Source organism: Epargyreus clarus, unplaced genomic scaffold (genome assembly GCF_041222505.1).
Source record: "Epargyreus clarus isolate Ecla_fem2 unplaced genomic scaffold, WU_Ecla_fem_2.2 ptg000008l, whole genome shotgun sequence".
Classification (NCBI taxonomy): domain Eukaryota; kingdom Metazoa; phylum Arthropoda; class Insecta; order Lepidoptera; family Hesperiidae; genus Epargyreus; species Epargyreus clarus.
In genome coordinates this window covers 9,018,218-9,039,166 of record NW_027332216.1, presented here as the reverse complement: position 1 = coordinate 9,039,166, position 20,949 = coordinate 9,018,218, and the positions used below count along the sequence as shown (strand labels likewise).

Sequence of the window (20,949 nt, the reverse complement as noted above, 5' to 3'; positions counted from 1 at the left end):
ACGAAATGGTTTTAGTTAAAATCCACTCTGTGGACAATGAGAATAATATTTAAATTTTTCTCTAGTCCGGAATAACCAGTTCAATAGACCTCCTTTATGTATGAGATTCCGTGGATCAAAGAGGTCAAGCTACATCTATAGTTCTAGATCAGAAATTTTAATGAATCAGCAACCTAAGTCACAGGGTACCTGGAAGTACTTCCAGCGAACTTATTACTTATGTACTTGTATAGCAGAAGAAATAGTAGCATGGAGCCATCATAGAGCATATATCAACCTATTTATATACAGGGGACAGCAAATTTGACTTCAGTCCCACAGTTCAAATATACTAGTCCAAAATGATTGACCATACAGGTGTCTTGTTCTCCTTAGAAATCAGAATTATGTGTAGAGACAGAAAAAGCATGTAAAAATTTTACTTATATACCTATGATGATATTGTACAGGGTCATACAGGGAATATAATACAGCATAAGAAAACCACAAATAATCAGGAAACGTTTTTTTTATTCAAAATTACATAAATGCTCTCTTCACTTGAGCATAATCAAAGTTGTTAATGTATGTAAATATGTTATAAATATGTTGTGTATGTTTAATTTATTATAATCAGTTATCACAATACAATACAATATCAATAAAATTGAGTGTATTAAGGGAATCTGTTTGAAAGTGTCTATGATTGAAGACAATGTAATTGTTACGCCAAAAACATATAACAAGATAAGTTAATTTTAAAATAAGAATTCACTTTCACATTTTGAGCAGTATCTGTAAATGTAAAAGTGCATTCTTTTCTTTTTTGTTTGTTATAATGCCTTTTATGCTCTTTTATGACATTGAGCTGATATTCCAAAATTTTAAATTTTCATTTATTATACTTGTTTTATGCTTCATATGTACAACGTCTAAAAAAGCTTCTAGTCATCCTCGTATAAGAATTCTGAGGCATGAAGTGCCAATTTTCTCATTATATATGTGTAGGTATCACTTTTATTATATAAATATATTGTAGTTATTTATACTAAAAAGCTAAGCCAATATATAAGAAAATATAAGTAACTTACTTTAGTTTTAAATATGGATATATTACATGTTACATTATGAAAAAATATACATTTGTTGATTATGAACTAGCGACTTGTTTTAGTGGGCCTTCCAGATATTGCGCTATGGCATTGATTTTCTCCTTCAATATACCGAACCCCACTGTTTCTTTTGCATACAAACATAATAACAGATTAGCGACTTGTGTAACAGCAATTTTGCCGTTTTGACAATCAACTAATATTAAGTGTAATTTGTCTTCCTTGAATACGTTTCTTCCATGCTTCTCGTATGCCGACCACACATTACTTGCTATCGCTGCTGTAACTCGTGCGTCTTTGTCGTTATACCCTGAGTACGCAAGAAGTGCTCCTTGGTGATTCAATAGCCTACAAACAAATACGTATTATAGTATTACTTTCCACATTCCTCACACATTTTAAGCACCACAAAATACTGACAATGTATTTTCAACTCCGCCTGTATTCGCTTGGCTCAGAACTTGTGTCAGAGCTTTTGGTTTCAGCATCGTGGTATATTAATCTAATAACGATAATTACTATTCAATGTAATATTCAAGCTTCAAACTACTCTTTAATATTACAAAAGAAAAGTATTTGTTTTCTTTACTTCGTTTTCGATAACTTTAACTTTGAGACAACTGTCATTGTCATATATGACATTACATGACACAACCAAAAATGACGGAAATGCAGTCATACAGAATAAAAAACATTAAAAAAGCTCATAAGATGCGTGATTTTTTTAGAAATTAATTTAAAGACGTTAAAGAAAAAAGGTTTGATGATAATATAAAACCAACTTCAATTTCATTGTTAAACTAAATTGTAGTTTGTTTATCAGTAAGTCCTGAACGTGGATTTCGCGTCTCAATATCCCATGTGATTTCCACTCAATCAGTCAATGTCAACTATTGTCAAACAGAATTTGTAATTTTGTAAACTTTTGAGGTTACATGTGCCAACTAAAAACGTGAGTTGTAGTGCCAGTGAAAATACGTTAGGATTTCATCCTACAACCAATATGGTGCGGCATAACAATCAGTTACCCAATAACCTGACGCAGTTACAGAATTTAATAAAAAGAGATCCAGATTCATACAAAGATGAATTTCTTCAGCAACTTGCCCACTTCGAAACAACTCTTGAGATTTTCAACCTCAACCCTACGCAGTATAACAAAAAATTGGACGAGCAAGCTATGTTCCTGGCGCAAGTTACACAGTGTTATCAAAATGAAATGAAGACATTCCCTCAAAAAATTGTCGATGTCTTAAAAACACATAATTCGACACTGCACAACGAAATGAGACTTTCATTGTGCAAATGTTTGATTTTATTAAGAAATAAAAATTTTATAACTGCATTTGATCTGTTGGAACTATTTTTCTCGCTCATAAAATGCCAGGACAAAAATCTAAGAGAGTATCTGAAGACACATATTATAACGGATATCAAAAACATGAATATGAAACACAAGGACATGAAGCTCAATTCCACACTCCAAAATTTCATTTATTCAATGCTACGAGATTCTAATACTAAAACAGCAAAATTAGCCATTGATATATTAATTGAGTTGTATCATAAAAACATTTGGAATGACCATAAAACCGTGAATATAATTGCTGATGTGGGTTGCTTTAGCAAAGTTACAAAAGTAATGGTAGCATCTCTTAAGTTTTTCTTAAGTAGAGATGAAGAGGAAAAGGCTGAGAATTCCGATAGTGATGATGACGTTGATCCAAGAGATACCATGATATCTAACAAGTTCAACAAAAAAACAAGAAAGAGAGAAAAAATGGTTGAGAAAGTTAAGAAAATTGCTAAGAAAAACAAAAAGAAGAAGGAAAAGGCACCACTGTTCAATTTTTCAGCTTTACATTTGATAAATAATCCACAAGGATTTGCCGAAAAACTATTCAAACAGTTGGAATCATCAAATGAAAGATTTGAAGTAAAACTGATGTTACTAGATGTTATATCCAGATTGATAGGTTTACATAACCTTTTCTTGTTCAACTACTATCCATTCATTGCAAGGTTATTAATGCCACATCAGAGAGAGGTCACCAGGATTCTACAATTTGCTGCTCAAGCGTCACATGAGTTAGTGCCACCTGAAATAGTAGAACCAGTCATGAAAGCAATTGCAAACAATTTTATAACAGAAAGAAATTCAACAGATGTAATGGCAGTAGGTCTTAATGCTGTTCGTGAAATCTGTGGAAGATGTCCTCTAGCTATAGGTGAAGATCTCTTACGAGATCTGGTTCAATACAAAATGTACAAAGAAAAATCAGTGATGATGGCTGCAAGATCATTAATACAATTGTATAGACAATCTATGCCTAATTTGTTGCACAAGAAAGACAGAGGTAGACCAACTGAGGCATCATCAGAATTAAAACCCAAGAAATATGGTGAAATGGATATCAAAGATCACATTCCTGGTTCAGAGGTATTGTTGGATAAAGACAACAACACATTGGAGAATGAAAAGAAAAAGGGTAATAAAAAGAAAAATAAGAATGATGATTCTGAAGATGAATGGATAGATGTGGCATCATCTGATTCAGAAATTAACATATCTGATAGTGATATCAGTGAAGACGAAGAAGGTGAAGAAGAAAGTGAAGCTGATAGTGATGTTGAAAATGAAGAAGACAACGATAGTGAAGGTAATGCTGATGATGATAAGGAAGTTGATGGTGAGGAGACACAAGAGGAATCTATTTCCACAAATAAACCTGAAAAAAGAAAAATACTCAAAACAAAGTCATCTAAACTCACCAAGGAAGAAAAGGAGGAGAAAATCAAAATAGCCAGAGAAGTTGCAATGGATAAAATATTCACAGATGAAGATTTCAAGCGCATAGAAGCCGCTCAAATTAAAAAGGCCATAAGTGGAGTCAAACGTAAGAAACATGTTGTCGAAGAAGAAGAAGAATCATCAGAGCTTGTTAAATTGTCAGACATTGAAAATATTCATAAAAAGAGAAAGCATGATAAAAATGCTAGACTTGAAACAGTTCTTAAAGGCAGGGAAGAAAGAGACAAGTTTGGATATAAGGATAGAAGAAAGAATCCCAATTGTTCTAAAACAAATAGAGAGAAAAGGAAAACTAAAACCTACCAGATGGTGAAACATAAAGCTAGGGGCAAAGTAAAGCGGTCATTCAAGGAGAAACAGATTGCATTTAGAAACTATTTGATTAAACAAAAGAAAATGCGTTAGGATAGCTATCAACATTGTTACTTTTATCATTGACCATATGTCAATTACATAATTTACTGAGGACTTTAATAAAAAAAATAACATATTTGTTTTTGTTTTCTATTGTTCTGTGTATGTATAGCATTTTTAATTCTGATAAGTTGTACAGTCATAATGTACAAGTCGAAAATGTACGATTTTGATTCGTTAGGGCGTAGACTAAAACTGTTACATATGTACGGAGCGTCTGTTCCTCTGAGGCCAGCTCCTTACGACTTGGAACACGCGTTACGTACCATCGGCACGTAACTGATGTGAAGAAACATACGAGCAAGCGCCTGCTACACGCCGCGCGTTTGAAAACACCCTTTACATGCACCGCCCGTGCATATAAAAGGTTTTTGTTTTTGCTCATAGTATTTTTTTAATACACACACGCGTGCGTGCTCCCCCTTCAGTTTCAGCGGACGCCTTTACAAGAAACTGTCATTCAATATTATTTAAATAAGTTATTTTTATACGTAAATAAAGGAAATGAAAGTACACGAAGTTTAATATTAATTTTATTCTTAAATTAAAAATTGGACGGAATTACTACTCATAAAATAACTTATGCTACGAATTAATTATTTATATGGCTTCTTCAATGCTCTGATCTGGAGATTCCGTTGAACGCGGCGTTGCATCTGGTTCTAAATGCAAATCGTTTAATTTCTGTTGTAATTCTGTAAGAAAAGTGTAAGATTAAATAAAACTATTAGTCATTTATCAAATTGGTGACTACTTAGCTCAACGTTTTAGTTGTTACCTTGTTACACTATAAAAGTATTCAGCTGATATTATGGTCACAGTCACCTATATGTATTAAATAAATTTTGTGATTAATATGGATTTACAGAATTAAGACAACTATATTAAGAAAATTAAAGAATCATTCTTACGATCATAGTCGGGGTGGGAAGTTGCATATTGAATGAGTAGTTTTAGTATTCTTTCCTCTGAGATCAGTCCTGACCTACCGCTGACAGCGCGAAGTAATTGTTGGCCACTCGTCACTCCTATAATACAAAATAGACAGCACAATAATCTCTTGATAATAGTATAAAGATTAAAGAAGTGATCATTGTGGTTACATTTTACGAACCCACACAGGCAGTTTATATTCGAATCATAATTTAGTAATCAAATGGACTTAGTGGTAATACATTGGTGAAATGAATATTATGTACGTTTGGAGTAATTCCAACCTACTATGTATCTTCGTATGATTATGTTTTTGTATACAGCGTACTGTATACTGTATTATATTAATTACCTGTGTTAATGTCGCCCGCTTCCACCATCTTTTTAACGTCTATATATCGTTTTACAAGTGTACTTTGCTCCTGTAGTGCTACGGTTTGTGTTCCTGTAACAATATCTGCATTGTTAATCATGACAAAATAAGTATATACGTATGAGTAGAAGGTGGTAGAACCCTTTGTGGATCGACTCCGGCGGCACCACCGCCACACCTATTTCTACTCAATAACAGCAGTGTCAAGCGCTGCTGTGTTCTGGTTTGAAGAGTGTGGTTCCAGCTTTGACCTCAGGGGTAACGGCGCATCTGTGGCCGACCTCATATAGAAACATTGAGTCATATCTAGGGTTGATTACAGATGTCCATGGGCGGCAGTAGACACTTATCATTAGGTGGATGCAGTCCACCTGCTCGTCTGCTACTACTATACTAAATGAAAAAAATAGTAAATCTACATAAACAAATTTAAAATTTCACCTTTGTCAGGATCACTCGATTTCGCGATACAGCGCGCTGCTTCTTTTAAGGCTTCTAAGGCTTTTTCATAATTCTAAAACATAAGAGAAAATATTATTACTCATTATTTATTTCAACTGTATCATCCCTACTACCATATCTGTATTTAACATTAAGACAACATCTTACTTAATGTAACGCCAAAACTTAAATTTAATAAAATCAAATGTGTAAGTTAAGTGTCCCTTTCGTACGAGGTGTCTAAAGAATTAAATCCAGAAAATGGTAGTAAAGTATCATCTTGTTTTTAGGTTTCTTTATTTAAAATGTATTATTTTACGATCATGCTTTAAAGCTTTAATGTTATGATCTATGTTAAAACATTTGTGGCAGATGCTTAGATTTACATCATAATATACCGTATAGCAGTGACTACATGGTTGACGGTTACCTCATAATCATCAACCTCCATTTTAGCGCATTCCGCATAAAACGCAGCAAGTTTGCCGTATGCCTTAGCCCTTGTGTAGAAGTGCAGTATATGTCGTGTGAGATCAGGCCTCGTGCGCCAGTCGGCCCGGCGGCGGAGGTAGTCGGCGGCCATGAGCTGCGCCGCGCGGTCGCGGGTCGCCGCCGCGAACGTCGCGATGCGGTCCGCGTCGCCCGAACGCATCAGCCACCGCATCGCGCCCGCCTGGAATGTGCAGCTAACTTTAAGCCCGCCCTGCATTCTCGCCAAGACGCGAGAAAAACCCGATTCGTATCGGTGCCACATTTTCCTTTCTCGTGCTTATCTCGCGAGAATGTGAAGCGGACTTTACACTGTTAATTGCTTTAGTCGGATCCTGTAATTTTATTTTAAACTGTCATGTTGTTACATAAAGCGCACACTATTGTTGATATATATTCTTGGCGAAATAAGAAAGAAAGAGAGACAACTCATATTGTTATTATTTATTTCGAAACCCGGATAATCCAATTGTTGAGGTATTAATATACACGGTATATAAATATTGGGTTTCTACTCTTACATAAACTTGGAAATATCGATGGAAATATTCTCGTATTGTCACGCCTACCCTGTAACGCCTACGATTTATTGTTAAATATCGATTTTAAAAATTAATGAATGCAGGTATTGATGATGAATGTATGTCTAACAAAACAATAATTCGATTAATCGAGCCTCTATAACCATATCTACAATTGCCTTTCAATTTTACCTTTACCTCCACACCTCTGTTAATGGGGCTTTGCTTTCTGACAGTACAATGATATAATCACACACCTTATCCCCCGCGTGCGCGAGCCGCTTCGCCGCCTGGTGGTACAGTCCGCGCGCGCCGAGCACGTCGGCCAGGCGCCGCAGCAGCGCGGGCCGCCCGCTCGTGCCCGCCGGCGCCGCGAGACGCTCGCTCAACTCCTCTGTCAGCGGGTCTGCGCTTTCTTCCACTATGTCTAAGGCTTCCTCGTACTGAAAGAATTACACGTCAAATCGTAATTTTATAGTGGTAGAACTGTTTGTGGTTTATGACTCAATTAACAATATTATGGTGGCTGAGATTTGACTCAGTTGGTTAAGTTCTATATTAAATGACACGATTAAGTAAAAATAATAAAAGAACGCAGCTCATTTAAAATTTACTTTTCTCGCCTTTGAAATGATTTAAGATAGTGAATCTTACATAGGGTATGAAAATTAATTATTTTTTATTTACTCTTTATAACCAATGTGGTGCCAAAGACATTAAATTACATAGTTAAATAGCTACATGTACGAAGTAATAAAGGTCACTATAGTAACGCATTAAAAATTTTATGCTTTCTTATGTCTACAGACTATAACAATCGTTGTAACGAAAATCAAATAATACCTTTCCGGCCGTAGCGAGCAGAGCGGCTGCGTGTGAGTGATGATCGGTATTCCGTAGATGAGTAGCGAGAGACTCGGCAACCTCGGGGTCTATCTTGTCCCCGAGAGACTCCACCGCTGCTATCATCGCATTCGTATCACCCGAAGTTAGCGCTAATTTGAGAGCCATGTGTGGTTTCTCTGTAAATATAATTCGCATTTAAAAAAAATATACCAAACATTTGTAAGAAGGCTACGATAATTGAAGTTTGAGATAAAGATCGGTAAATATGTGTTAACCCTAAGACTAACTCAATTCTGATGACAAATGTGCTCTTAAAGGCCACCTAAACCTACTTAAAAAAAGTGTGTGTGTGTCAGCTACGACGCACGATTGGAGTTTACTCCTTACGAATGATAATTATGATATATATCGAATAGAAAAAAGGGTAGGTAAATGAACGCATCTGCTAAAATGATAAGAGAAACAAACATATATCTGTAATTATTCGGATTATTTATATTACTTCAATAATGCGTATTACATAAAGTATGTTACAAAATAATATAAAATAGCGCCATCTAGTGGCAAGTTTTATAAATTGTAAGTTTGCAAGTTTATCAATCTATGTATTTTGGTTCCAAATATTATAATGGTAACTTAATATAATTGTTTATATTAAAGTAAATTTTAATATAATATAATTATTTATATTTAAAACAATGTTAAACGTTTTATAACTTAAAACTTAATAATTATAATTTCTTTGCCATCTATAAAATATCCTTGTTGCAATTTACGGATGAAATTTATATGAGACTCAATAAACATGTTATTATATGTAATTTGGATTGTTTCTGAACGTTTTATAATTCTAGAATTCATTTAAAACGTATTGCTAATTTTATATAACTTATTTTGAACATAATTCATTAGCAATAATTCTGTAATAAATATTAAATAATACTGTTTTGATTTTGCCCGTTTATCGTTGATAGATGGTGCTGATCAATAATCCATCCATTTTTATAAGTTAAATTAATATATCAGTAACTTACAAAAGCCTCTTTATGTTAAAAACTTATTTTGCTAATATTATATATTTTTCAATTGCTTACTGATTTTATATGTTACTCTTCTTTAAAAACGTTCATAAAAGATTGTTAATCATATTATGGCGCCAATGTTCATATTTTTCACAGTGTTTATAAATGATCAAACCTATAACTTAATTTATGCAAAAATGTAAACAAATTAGTTAATGACGTTTTAATGTTTTATATATTGCTAATTATTTTTATTGTAATAATTACTTTCATATGGGATTTGAACTTACTGTATTTTAAATTAATAAAAGCACTCTTGATTCATATTTTGGTTTCCGTTACGCCTCAACTTTTCGTGTTACACTTGATTTTACTCCTCATAAAATTTCCGTACCGGGCCTTATAACTCAAATCGTTTCTTAAGGAGTAAACTCCAATAAACTCCAAAAATCTCATTTCAGTTTGATTTTATACAATGAATAGTTAAATTCCTATAGTCCGTGCCAAACTTCTAGTCCGCTCTGAAGTTGAAGCGCGCAGGTTTAGTTAGCATATACTCCATAACGTAAGGGCACATTAACACAGCTATGTACCCGTGGGCGAGAGCGGACAGCGGACGGTGCCGGGAGAACCCGCGCTGTCTTCGTCCCGCTAATATCTACAATTTTTATTGCGACGCGACTCCTTTCTACATTCGGAGCGGACTAGCAGTTTGGCGCGAACTCTACCATCTTACCAGCTTTCTGATACAACGATATGGCTTGTTCATTTTGTCCAGCGTTTTCGAGAATAGAAGCCGCGTATAGAGCGTGTTTAGCGGACGCGGAGCCGGCACGCCACACCAAGTTCCAGGCGCTCGCCTCAGCCGCCACACGAATAGCTGACGATATCGCACCGCACTTTATATACATCTGAAATATTTGTATTATGACGGATAAATTGAAGATTGAGTAGTAAATAAGATAAATTAAGGATTATCAAGACTGTTCTACATACTTAGGATAAGCAAACTTTTCTTTGGTTTTGGTTAATTTAAATTGGTCAAGTGTTTGGAATGGTTAAGCTAACTTACTATCTGCATATGTATTTGTATATACATAAATCTTATACCTTGACTGCAGTCTCTGTGTCATTAGAATTCATTTCTAAATGCCTAGCCATTTGGTACATGGACGAGGCGTTTTTTTGGCACAGTTTCTCAGCTTCCTCCATTCTGTCCATGTGGCACAACAATCTTGTTTGTTCCCCGAAGTCGTTGGCGCGACTGTAGGCTTCCAGGGCTCCATCTAGATCCCCGATACTCTCAAGGTAGTGGCCCCACCACATGATAAGACTATCGTTATTTGAGGTCGCTACATATTGCGCCAATACCGGAGCTTGGCCTTGAGATATAAGCATTCTGGGGACGTGAGGAACTAATGTACCAGCGCTTTCGAATAGTTTTAATGCAGCTCCGCTCTCACCATTAGCCCAGAGAATTTTAGCCAGTTTATGTTGAGCACTTTTCACAAGAAGCACATTCTCTCCTTCGTTGTTACCTTCAATAATTTGACGGAAACCGCCTTCTTTAGCTGATAACAGACGCGTAATCAGGTCTGGTCTATTGGCTTCTTTGAACAAGTTTTCAGCTTCTTCTAACATACCCAGATTGACCGCGAGCACGCCAACTTTGCAAGTATCTTTCATAGTGTCATCATCTAGTACTTTACGCATCATAAGTGCCCCTTTAATATTGCCCATTTTTCCCAGACATACTGCCCCGACATCCGCACGTTTACAAGACACACAAACCTTTGCTAAGCTGTTCCAAATGACTGAACTCTTATTACTGACTAAGTTCGTGCCCGCTATAACGGCCTTTTCCAAATTCCCTGTGGTCATGTAATAAAGGAAATTCAAAACCTGTCGAAGGCGAGCAGTATCGTACTCAGTGTTGTCGTCAAATTCTTGAATTAATATTTTCTTTATATTTTGCTGGCATAAAATAACGACGTAAGGCGTGTATAAGGAGCAGAGTATAAAGTTCGACGTAAAATATTCTTCCGATGACGAACACCAATTTTTATACTCATAAAGTTTACTTTCATAGCAGAACAGTAAGTGAATACGATCAAAATCAGCAGAACGCATGTGAACTGCGACAAGCCTTGGGTCATTAGCATCCCACAGTATAGCTATGGGTACGCTCTGGTATGGTGGCGTACCCGTATCAGATAGTAACGCGTCTGTTATGATATCATTAGCAACATCCCACAAATAAAGCTTAGGGTCCGGTGCTAATCCTGCATTTGCAATGCTTAGACATATATACAGGCCTGAGCAGTTTGTCGATGCTCGCATTATTTCGCCAAAGTCTTCAAACATTTGGTAGCAATTCTTCGCCGGGTACGGCATTCTGAGACCTTTCTTAGTGATCTCAACTAATTTTAGAGTGCCGTCAATAGTTGCAACTACGATATATTTGTTAGTGTTGGTTATCACAATGGGTTCACCCTCTCCTTCGGTGCTCGGTAGAATACCCAACTTGTTACCAGTTACTGTGTAACATTCTATGTGAGGACTACAAACACCCACTAAAATATCGCCATAGATTATTAGAACATCGGTTTTAAAAGGAAAAGAACGCAATAGTGTAAATTTAATGTCATTATCCTTGCCTCGCATCCAGATCTGAAAAGCATAGAAATTATAATTTTAGGACGCATTTTCAGAAAATGTTTCTTATTCCATATATCTTTTGCACTGGAGGATTAGGTCATAATATTCTAATCTGTAGGGTTCGGTAAGATAGACTTATAACAAATTAGAAGAGGTTTAGCAATGGAATATCTCTCAAGCATGTTGGATCTGGCGACATTCCGCAAGAGATGGCGCCACTGGGGATCAAAATGTGGTAAAATTCCTTGTGATTGTATATTGTGGCAACACCACCACATACATATAATTCTCAGTGTCTCTACTGAAATATTATATTTTAAAGGTAATGATCACTAGATTAAATTTTAATAAAATTGTAAATCATTAAAATTTAAACTTCAGAGCTAGTAACATACCCCAGGCTAGTTTACAAATATCCATGGGTTCAGTGATCAATTAACATGAGATGGGCAGCAAGCCTGTTTCCTACTTGCCTAAGGTAGGTACAAAGGAATGAAGGGATGAGTGAATGATGAATTCAAATAATATAGTAATTATTCACATTTGTACCTACCTGGACTTCTTTTCCATCTCCTAATGCAACGTAGTTGTCTTTGAAAGCAAAACACTTAATTGTTTTCGATGTGCTTATATTGGATGTGACATTGCCTTTGCCTGTAACAGCCACTTCGTATGCAGACTTTTGGACCATGAATATATTGGGAGCATATCCCCAACAAACATGATGTTCTCGGAGAATGAAAGCATTTGTTATGCAATTTACATGCAGTAGAGGATTCATTAACCCTTCCGAGCCCCAGCTCACTTCCTTCACAGTACCTTTGATAGATGTACTGCTAATTAATTTCCAATTATTCCTATGGTCTCGTCTCCAAAGGTACAGATTTCCTTGAGCAGTTCCACAACACAGTGTATCACTTAAGTTACAATAACTGATGCTTGTGAAGGTATCTCCTTGTGCAATCTCCTCATTTTCATTGGGTAATACATCATTGTCTCCTGTCTCACTGTCCCAGATTCTAATTATGTTGTCACCAGTGATAACAGCTACACAGGAATTGCCAGCAAGGACTATGCATTGACCATTTCTAGTAGTCATTCTCACATGGGTATCTGTTGTTAAGGAACCATCATCAGATACGATAAATCTTGATAAACTCAATGCCCCTCCAGATTCCCATGCCACTAAAAGATAAATATTGCCTATGATGCCCATAAATACAATAACTCCTGGAGCATTAAGGACTTCTGAGCAGGTTCCACTGTGATCAATGTATAGTATGACTCCGTTATCTTGAGCTGCATAACAAGCATGGTTGTCAGGTTGTAGACCCTCTCTCATCCTAGCTGTTGTTCGAGGTCTCCAAGCTGCTAAGGCATCAAGTGCATTTTCATCACCAGCAACAGCTGCTCGGGCCAGACCTCTAATTGATGCCTCTGTACTTGGATGAGGTGAACAAAACTTGACATGAGTTATGACATCACTTAACTGATGATGAAAAGCTGTGAGAGGTGCACCTGAGCTTGACTGCCAGCCAGATACTGAGCCAGTGGCATCTGTAGCAATCAGCCTTCCACCTCCAAGACTGAAGTTGACTGTTGTCAGTGCAGCATTATGAGGTGCTTCCAAGCGAGCCCAGGAGTATTCCAGCCAGATGTAAAGCTCTCCACCGTCCCAACCAGCTACTAGGAACTTTCGTGTCGGATGCCATGCTAGGGCAGTAACCTGATTTGCCAACAGGATAGGCCAGTCACAGCCCTCCAATGCTAGCCCCTGTAATAGATTGATTACCAAGTTTTGTAGTGTTTCTGCAAAATTACATTTGAACAATTGTTTGATTAGAATTCGCATAATAAATACTACTTAATATAATACTAAAATATTATAGATCAGATTAAATAATAGTGAGTGTAGACAAATTATGAAGATCTAATATTTTTTACTGCATTCACCACAACCACCACAACCTTGTGGTGCAGCCTAGAAATTTATAATAATTTGAATACTTAGGCTGTTGGTGGTACAGATGTGGTGACTGGTGTTTGGGGAGACACCAAATAGGAAAAATTAACAAACAAGCAGCAATATGGTCATTATCACAGATTATTTTTCTTAATTTCATTAAAGTAATACTTACATTTTCCTGAAATATAGTAACAAAACCGCCCTTTTCTTGATTATACGAACCGACAGCTAAAAGAGGCAACGATGGATGCCATGACCCAACTGTTGAGATTACATTATTATCAATAAAATTTAATTTTGTGTCAATATACAAAGTCATTTTAAATTATAAATGAAAACGAATTGTTTTTATTTTCATCATTGTTTTTAAATCTACAGTTTCTATGGAAACCGTTTTTTTTTAATGTTTAGTTTCCCAGCCTTGGATTCTATCTTTTCAGCCTACCTTATTTTTTTTTTCATAACATTGGGTTTTATTTGCGAAATCTTCGGAAGCTAAATATAATTTTCATAGTTAGAATTAATCTGTAAGTGGCAGGTGAATTAGTCATTTTTAATTTAATTTATATGGCCAGTTTGTACATATATGAAATTTAGTCCCTTTAAGTATTTAAGTGTATAAAGTACGATTTGGTACGATTTTTTAATGTTACATTATTACTAGTATTTAAAGAGACATTATTACTCTTAGACATTTCCTGTAATTATAGTATGTGATAATTCATAGTGAGTATATGGCTTTAGGCCGAATCAAAAGAATCCAAGTCATGTATGTCAAACTGCAGCACAGACAATTCATTGAAATTATAAATAAAATGTATTGCCTTTATCTGTACTGTGCTGTGAGCTGTGACTTCTGTTCTGTACTGTAAATTGTGGGTTATTGAGGACGCATAAATATTTTGTTTCATTAGTAGAAATAACTAAAAGTATAATTAAAAATGTGGTATCTTATATCGAAAAATGATCCCAGAGTTATATATGTTCTACCAGGAAAGGACATAGTTATCGGCCGAAGTGCAGATGGTCAAAATTGCAACTTTGCGTTTCCCGAAGATCCTTCACTTAGCAGGAAACATGCTACATTATCCATTGTAAATAATATTTTAAACCTCGAAGATGTTGGTTCAAAATATGGCACTTTTATTAATAATTCCGTGGATAAATTAGAGTGCAACAAGAAACTGATTTTAAACGTGAATGATACTATTAAGTTTGGCAAACTGAATTGTGAATGGACTGTGCAGAAAGCCGATTTTGTTACTTGTGCCTCGACTCTTAAAGGAGAAAATATACAGAATTTAAAATATATTCTTAACAAAGTGGGAGGAGAATTCAAAAATGAATGGGATAATACTTGTGCATACTTAACAATGCCAGCAATTACTTTAACAATCAAAGTGGTGTTAGCTCTGGTACAGGGCTCATATATAGTAACAACTGACTATTGGACCAAATGCCTTGATGCTATATCGCAGTACACAAAATTGCCTGACCCAGCACAATATACTCCACAAATCGTTGAATCAACTCTCAATAAAGATACTGTATCCTTTCTTCCCGATAATGTGAGGAAAACTTTATTTGCTGGCAAAAATATGGTATTCTTTTCGAAACGGCAACTAGAAATGTACAGAATGGTGTTGGAGAGAAGTTCTGGGACTGCCTTACTACTAAGTGAAGTAAATATGTCGAAGCAAATGCTTTGTGAGGACAATGTGATTGTTATTCAATATAATGCAACACAACCTAGTCAGGAGATTAGTCAGGAGTCACAGAAGGAGCAAATAAAGGACATAGTTAACTACCTTAAGAGTAAAGGGAAAAGGCTTGTGGCCGATGCTGAGATAGGCTTAGCTATCTTATACTGCTCTTTGGAAAAATACTGCAACCCAGACTTTAATTTCACCATGGAACTAATGAAGCAACCTAGTAGTCAAGCAGTAAAAGTAAATAACATACTGGCACAGGAGTCCCAAAATGTTTCTCAGGGGATATTATATCAAAAGAATATTAAAATTGATGAAAGCTTGACTGGGAAAGAAAACTCTCTTGTTGCAAGTGGCAATGATGAATTAGTAACAGGTAAAAGAAAACACAGTGAGGATGAAATAACAACAAACAAAAAGATAGCTATTGAAACAGCGAATAACTGTGGAGCGAAAAGAACAGCTGACCATCTTGAAGACCCACAAAGTAATCCTTCTAAAAAAATAGCTACTGATAATGACTCATTCAATTTTATTCAAAGCTCTAATAAAACTACAGAAAATAATGATAAGCAATTAAATTTCTTAAAACCAATAAAAAGGAAAATAGCACAGAATGATGATGAAGATGGTTTATTTAATTTTGTTAATAAAAAAGCGGCAACTGAAAAAAATACAGACTACAGAAGCAACATAGACAACAGCGAAGATGTAGATAGTGATCTGAAAATTGTCAGTAATAATAACTCTCAATCCATTAATGAAAAAGTTGATTTAACTGCCTTGAGGGGGTCCAAACTTTCAGAGTTATTGGAACAAAATTCCAACATGGATTTCAGCAAAGCAATGAAAGTTATAAAAACTGAAACTGATGAAGACTTTGGTTCAACAGTGATAGAAGTAAGAAAAGATTTAATTGTAAAAAGGGAGCCGATGACACCAATAAAAGAAGAGACTGATAGGAGTACATTAAAGAATTTCAAGAAGTTCAAAAAGGTTTGGCCTGTAAAGCTTCAGGCTTCCATGTCAAAACTGTCACTAAGTGTTGTTTAATTTTTGATTATCTTTTATTTTTATGTTATTAAGAATATTATTGTTTAGTTGCCAGTGTACCTATTGGTGCTTATGGTAAAAGTGTAAATGAAAGCCGAGATACATTATGTTATACTGATTTATATAAAAAATAAATGACATTAATCAATGCATGTTTTACTCATTCTTCATTGTCATCATTTTCCATTCCACTTTCATTATTTTCAACTACTTCTTCCTTTTCTTCCTCCATGTTGCTGAAACAAAAAAGGATTGGTAAAAGCATCTGTCTAGTTTTCTAGGTAATATTTATATTAAAATGTCTCTATTCATTATTTCTTTTAATGTAGTACAATTAACATTACAAGATGTCTCCTGTATGTATTCTTGAATTTGTAATTCTATTGGCAAGTCACTCATTCACTTGGCCTGTTACAATTTTACAACTCTTTCCTTAAGTACTAAAGTTCTTATCAAAGATTTAGTGAATACAAATGCTTAAAATGTTACCTACAATATGAACAACTTGAAACACATAAGCTGATGTGTAATAATCATATATCCAATTTTTTTTTTTTTATAATATAGGACTAGCAGACGAGCATGCAGTCCACCTGATGGTAAGTGGCTTCTGCCGTCTATAGACATCTGTAATCAATCCCAGATAGGTTTAGATATTCCTGCCTGAGATCGGCCATAGATGCGCCGTTACCGCCCTGAGGACTATGCTGGAACACCTCTGAAAAGTGTGTCTCCCTTACCACACCTTTCAAACCAGAACACAGCAGTGCTTAACACTGCTATTATTAGGCAGAAATAGGAGTGTAGGCAGCATGGCGGTGGTGCCGCCGGAGTCGAACCACAAAGGGTTCTACCACCTTCAAGTAACTCCAACTATAAGCAATTGATTTAAGTATCCTACCTGTCCTCATCTTCTTTTTCAGTTTTCCTGAGAAGCACTGTACCATCTGGAGCCACCAGGACCCTGCTGCCAGGGATTGTTGAAAGCTCGTCCTCATATTCAACAAAGTGTTTTGGTTTACTCTTCTTTAGTTTAGGTGCCGACACTGTATTAGACGGTCCTAAAATTTTATTTTAATATTTTTATTAAAAAAGGATATTGTTGTCGAATAAATAGTAAATCCCTTTATGAACTAAAGAGTGGTATCATCACCACAAAAATCATAGGAGTAGTGCTGTGTTCCGGTTTACAAAATTGTAAGAAATACCTACCATTAGTGTTTTAACTTGTCCTTATGAAAAACACATTTGATATATTAACAATTTGCAAGGTTCTGTTCAATTTGTATTTCATGACATAAAAGTTGTTAAATAACTTACGCAAAGTAATATACAAGGGGAGTGACAATGACAAGGGCAGTTTCATAGAAATGGATCTGATGTTAGCTTCGCCTCCCGGGTACTTATTGTTTAATTGCTGGACAAAACTCAATACATTTTCCTTTATCTTATCATGTGGCATGCCAGTGTGTCCTACTATAAATGTTGATGTATCCCCTTCACTCAGTCTCAACATTGCAGTACGAAGACCGACTCCTATATCCTTTTTAATGTCGCCTTTCTCATTAATTTTTACTGGTATAAGCATGTTGTGTTTTTTGAAAAACATCTTGCCAAGGATATGTGACACATGGTTCAAGACCCTGTTGTCCACCATGATAAAGTCATGTTGAGTTAGCAGCCTGCGTTTTAATTCAAACTGATCATATTCTACTCTTAATTGTCTCATGGGCAGTACAGTTTTCACCTGAAATAAAATAGTTATACATAGTTTAAAAACTAAAAACCACACTAACATCGCACAAGGAAAATCGTTAATCCTAATTCCTGACGATCCTGATGAGGAGAATAAGACAAAATTAGTAAAATCGTGTATTGTCATCGGTTCTTGATAATTGTTCAAAATTTTTATATTAATTGGACCATTCAAAGTGGGTAAAAATCAGTGCAAAGATTCCGTTACATACATACATACATAGATACAACCCAAGCTAATAAAAGTGTAGTAAAAAAAAAACTAGATAAAAAATAAAATAAACATAAATAGCCATTATGAGGTTATTAATTATAAGGTGACCACGATAGTCTTCAAAAGTGACAATACAATACATCTGTGATTGGCTTAGAATAAGAGCCTCATTCTATATGGACTTGGTTACATTTGTTTTTGGATGACAACTAGTGCTAACTATCAGGTGGATTGTATAATTGCTACGTCAATCTTATAGAAAAAAAAACACTTGCCTCTGTAATTCCAGCATTTTTTAATATTTCTTCCCATTTTTCAATGGATGGTTCATGGTCTATTTTCCTGCCTTTCCGTAAATCTGGTGTAATTAGACATACCTCACCAGATGATGCTATTGTGCTGTGCGGTAAGACACTATAATGGAAAGTTTAAACTGTATTAATTGTATATTTATAAGAAATACATTTCAATAGTAAAACACCACTTTCAAATATTATTATTTAGATGTAGACAATATAGATTTTCTCTAGCTATGTACTTTAATAGAATAAAAAATATTATTTTCATTAATACCTGTAGTATCTTAGGATATAGCAATCACAGCGTCCATTTGAAGGATGCTGGCTGACTAATGTATGAGGTGAAAATCTTAGTATCTTAGCACTTCGATATATTAAATAAAATATTTTATTATAGTCTACCTAAGAATAATAAAGCATTTACAGACAACTTTAAGAAAGCAAACTAAACATATAATACAGAAAATGTATAGAGTAAAGTAATAGTATTAAGAATTTGTATCCTTACAACTTAATGTTTCCTCGCGTATTTTGTATTTTAATACATCTTAATTCTAGGAAGATAGATGTTTCATCACCAAATATGATGTTTTTCTTATTTTGATGAGCCACTAATTTGTCTAAGGCTTGCAAGCTTAGCTCCACTACGTCATCTGTTACAGATTTAGAAGGCATGATGTATTTCACTTTTTTCTTTGCAGCAACCTCTGTTTTAATTTCAGTATCTTTTGCTTCATTTTTCAATGTAGCTACTGCAGGCACTGTGGCTTTCAACGTTTTCTTCTTGATTATATTTGACTTAGTCTTCTTTGCAGTCTTTTTAGATTTATCCGACGCAGGTTTTAGCGACACCATTTTTCCTGAGTTATGTATTTTAATATAATAACTGAATATCTTCCAACATTACAAAGAACCAGGTTATAATCAATTCAAATTGACAAGTGAAAATAACAATGTGAAAAAGTTAGGTTATGTTTCATTCAAAAACATGTTTTCACGGCCTTGGATTCTTTCTTTTTGGCCTAATTTATTAACTTTTCATTCATTGCTATTTTATTTTCTTTTCTTTTTATTGTTATCAATATAAATTTTGAATTTATTATTCATTATTATTAACTTTATATATTAATTAGAGTATCGCCTTGTTTGCACATTTTACCTTTTCTTAAATTCCTTGCCTATGAAAGTGAAATCAATTAGATAAAGATATTTTTTAAAAAATCAGGCCTTCTCATCTAGGTAAAAAGTATTTAATTTTGCAGTTCCAGGAAATTATAGCGTGTATATTTAATATTATAAACATCCTATTATAACATTTATACTCGTAACTGAACAGTTGTTAATCTTATTCCTTGTCATTTAGTATAAAGATGCGGATGTAGCTATGTGCTCTATGCTAAAAGTAGAGCACGGGATGTTTGACCAGAGCACGGTGCTCCTTGCTTGACCCGGATGTTTCGAAAGGACGGATGCATAGTTGCATATATTTAAGACATTACAATCCATATGCATGTTAAAATAAACATACTTGAAACGTATGCGGATAATCTGGTTATAGATTTAATAATAAGAAAATAATAATAATTAAATATCGTGATTTCTTTTGTATGTGTTTTGTACATTCAAAATCTTTTATATATTCAACACTACAGGAATGATATTATACTACTCTTATAAATGATATTATACTAATTAAACGCAATATATTGCAGGGTGTAACACTAATAAACGAATAATTATAGTTTTATTTTATTTGATGCTATCGTTTATTTAAGGTATCATAAGGTCAGAGGCGTAGCATGCCGAGGGTAGATCTGCAGCAGGCGGCAAGATTGTGGGGGCAGCAAAATCAATTTACAACGTGTATGGGAAGAGCTTTAGAAATCAATTTGTTCCCTCGGGCTGCGTGAACCCACGCTGTACTTTGCATACATTGCGGAAACACTTAATTGTCTTTTAAATCATTTATTCTAATGAATTATATTTTTATAATATAGTATGAAGTTGAAAATGAGCATGCAGTTTATGTGATGGTTCCCGTTCCCATCCATGGATATTGGACATCTATCTATAAAATAAGATTCTTATTTGAGGTCCGCTACTGATGAATACCCTTGAAGTAAGTTGGAATTCGCCTTGGATAAGTTTTTCTCCCTTACCACACCCTTCAAAGCGGAAAACAGCAGCGCTTAACTTTGCAGTTGTTATGCCGAAATAAATGCCTCCGGAGTCGAACCACAAAGGATTCCTTCAAATATATTCGTACCTACTATGCTATGTAAACTTAATGTTGTGTAGCATATTTAGGTATTCAATATGTAATTTGTGGATTTTAATTTGAGCATACCATGCT

General features: G+C 34.9%; 5 protein-coding genes across 5 annotated transcripts; 2 read left to right on the top strand and 3 right to left on the bottom strand.

The window, feature by feature from the left end:
• Positions 1-503: 503 nt before the first annotated feature.
• On the bottom strand, positions 504-1,725 carry Lamtor2 (Late endosomal/lysosomal adaptor, MAPK and MTOR activator 2). The gene is made up of 2 exons (XM_073075937.1): positions 1,512-1,725; positions 504-1,439 (listed from the first exon to the last, which is right to left on the bottom strand). The coding sequence occupies exons 1-2, from the start codon at positions 1,577-1,579 to the stop codon at positions 1,130-1,132; spliced, it is 378 nt and encodes a 125-aa protein (XP_072932038.1). The 5' UTR covers positions 1,580-1,725; the 3' UTR covers positions 504-1,129.
• A 263-nt stretch (positions 1,726-1,988) lies between these two features.
• Mys45A (SDA1 domain containing protein Mys45A) lies at positions 1,989-4,832 on the top strand. The gene has a single exon (XM_073075936.1). The coding sequence runs from the start codon at positions 2,095-2,097 to the stop codon at positions 4,306-4,308; it is 2,214 nt and encodes a 737-aa protein (XP_072932037.1). The 5' UTR covers positions 1,989-2,094; the 3' UTR covers positions 4,309-4,832.
• Positions 4,833-4,837: 5 nt separating this feature from the next.
• Positions 4,838-13,970, bottom strand: rempA (intraflagellar transport protein rempA). The gene is made up of 11 exons (XM_073075935.1): positions 13,739-13,970; positions 12,154-13,374; positions 10,053-11,612; positions 9,679-9,853; positions 7,918-8,096; positions 7,332-7,517; positions 6,495-6,737; positions 6,065-6,137; positions 5,603-5,695; positions 5,229-5,345; positions 4,838-5,012 (listed from the first exon to the last, which is right to left on the bottom strand). Exons 1-11 carry the CDS (start codon positions 13,883-13,885, stop codon positions 4,918-4,920), a joined length of 4,089 nt encoding a protein of 1,362 aa, XP_072932036.1. The 5' UTR covers positions 13,886-13,970; the 3' UTR covers positions 4,838-4,917.
• Positions 13,971-14,415: 445 nt separating this feature from the next.
• nbs lies at positions 14,416-16,476 on the top strand. The gene has a single exon (XM_073075932.1). It carries the CDS (start codon positions 14,508-14,510, stop codon positions 16,326-16,328), a length of 1,821 nt encoding a protein of 606 aa, XP_072932033.1. The 5' UTR covers positions 14,416-14,507; the 3' UTR covers positions 16,329-16,476.
• Positions 16,429-19,535, bottom strand: LOC140744366 (ribosomal L1 domain-containing protein CG13096). The gene is made up of 5 exons (XM_073075934.1): positions 19,105-19,535; positions 18,573-18,711; positions 17,649-18,075; positions 17,230-17,389; positions 16,429-16,564 (listed from the first exon to the last, which is right to left on the bottom strand). Exons 1-5 carry the CDS (start codon positions 19,449-19,451, stop codon positions 16,489-16,491), a joined length of 1,149 nt encoding a protein of 382 aa, XP_072932035.1. The 5' UTR covers positions 19,452-19,535; the 3' UTR covers positions 16,429-16,488.
• Between the last annotated feature and the right edge of the window lie 1,414 nt (positions 19,536-20,949).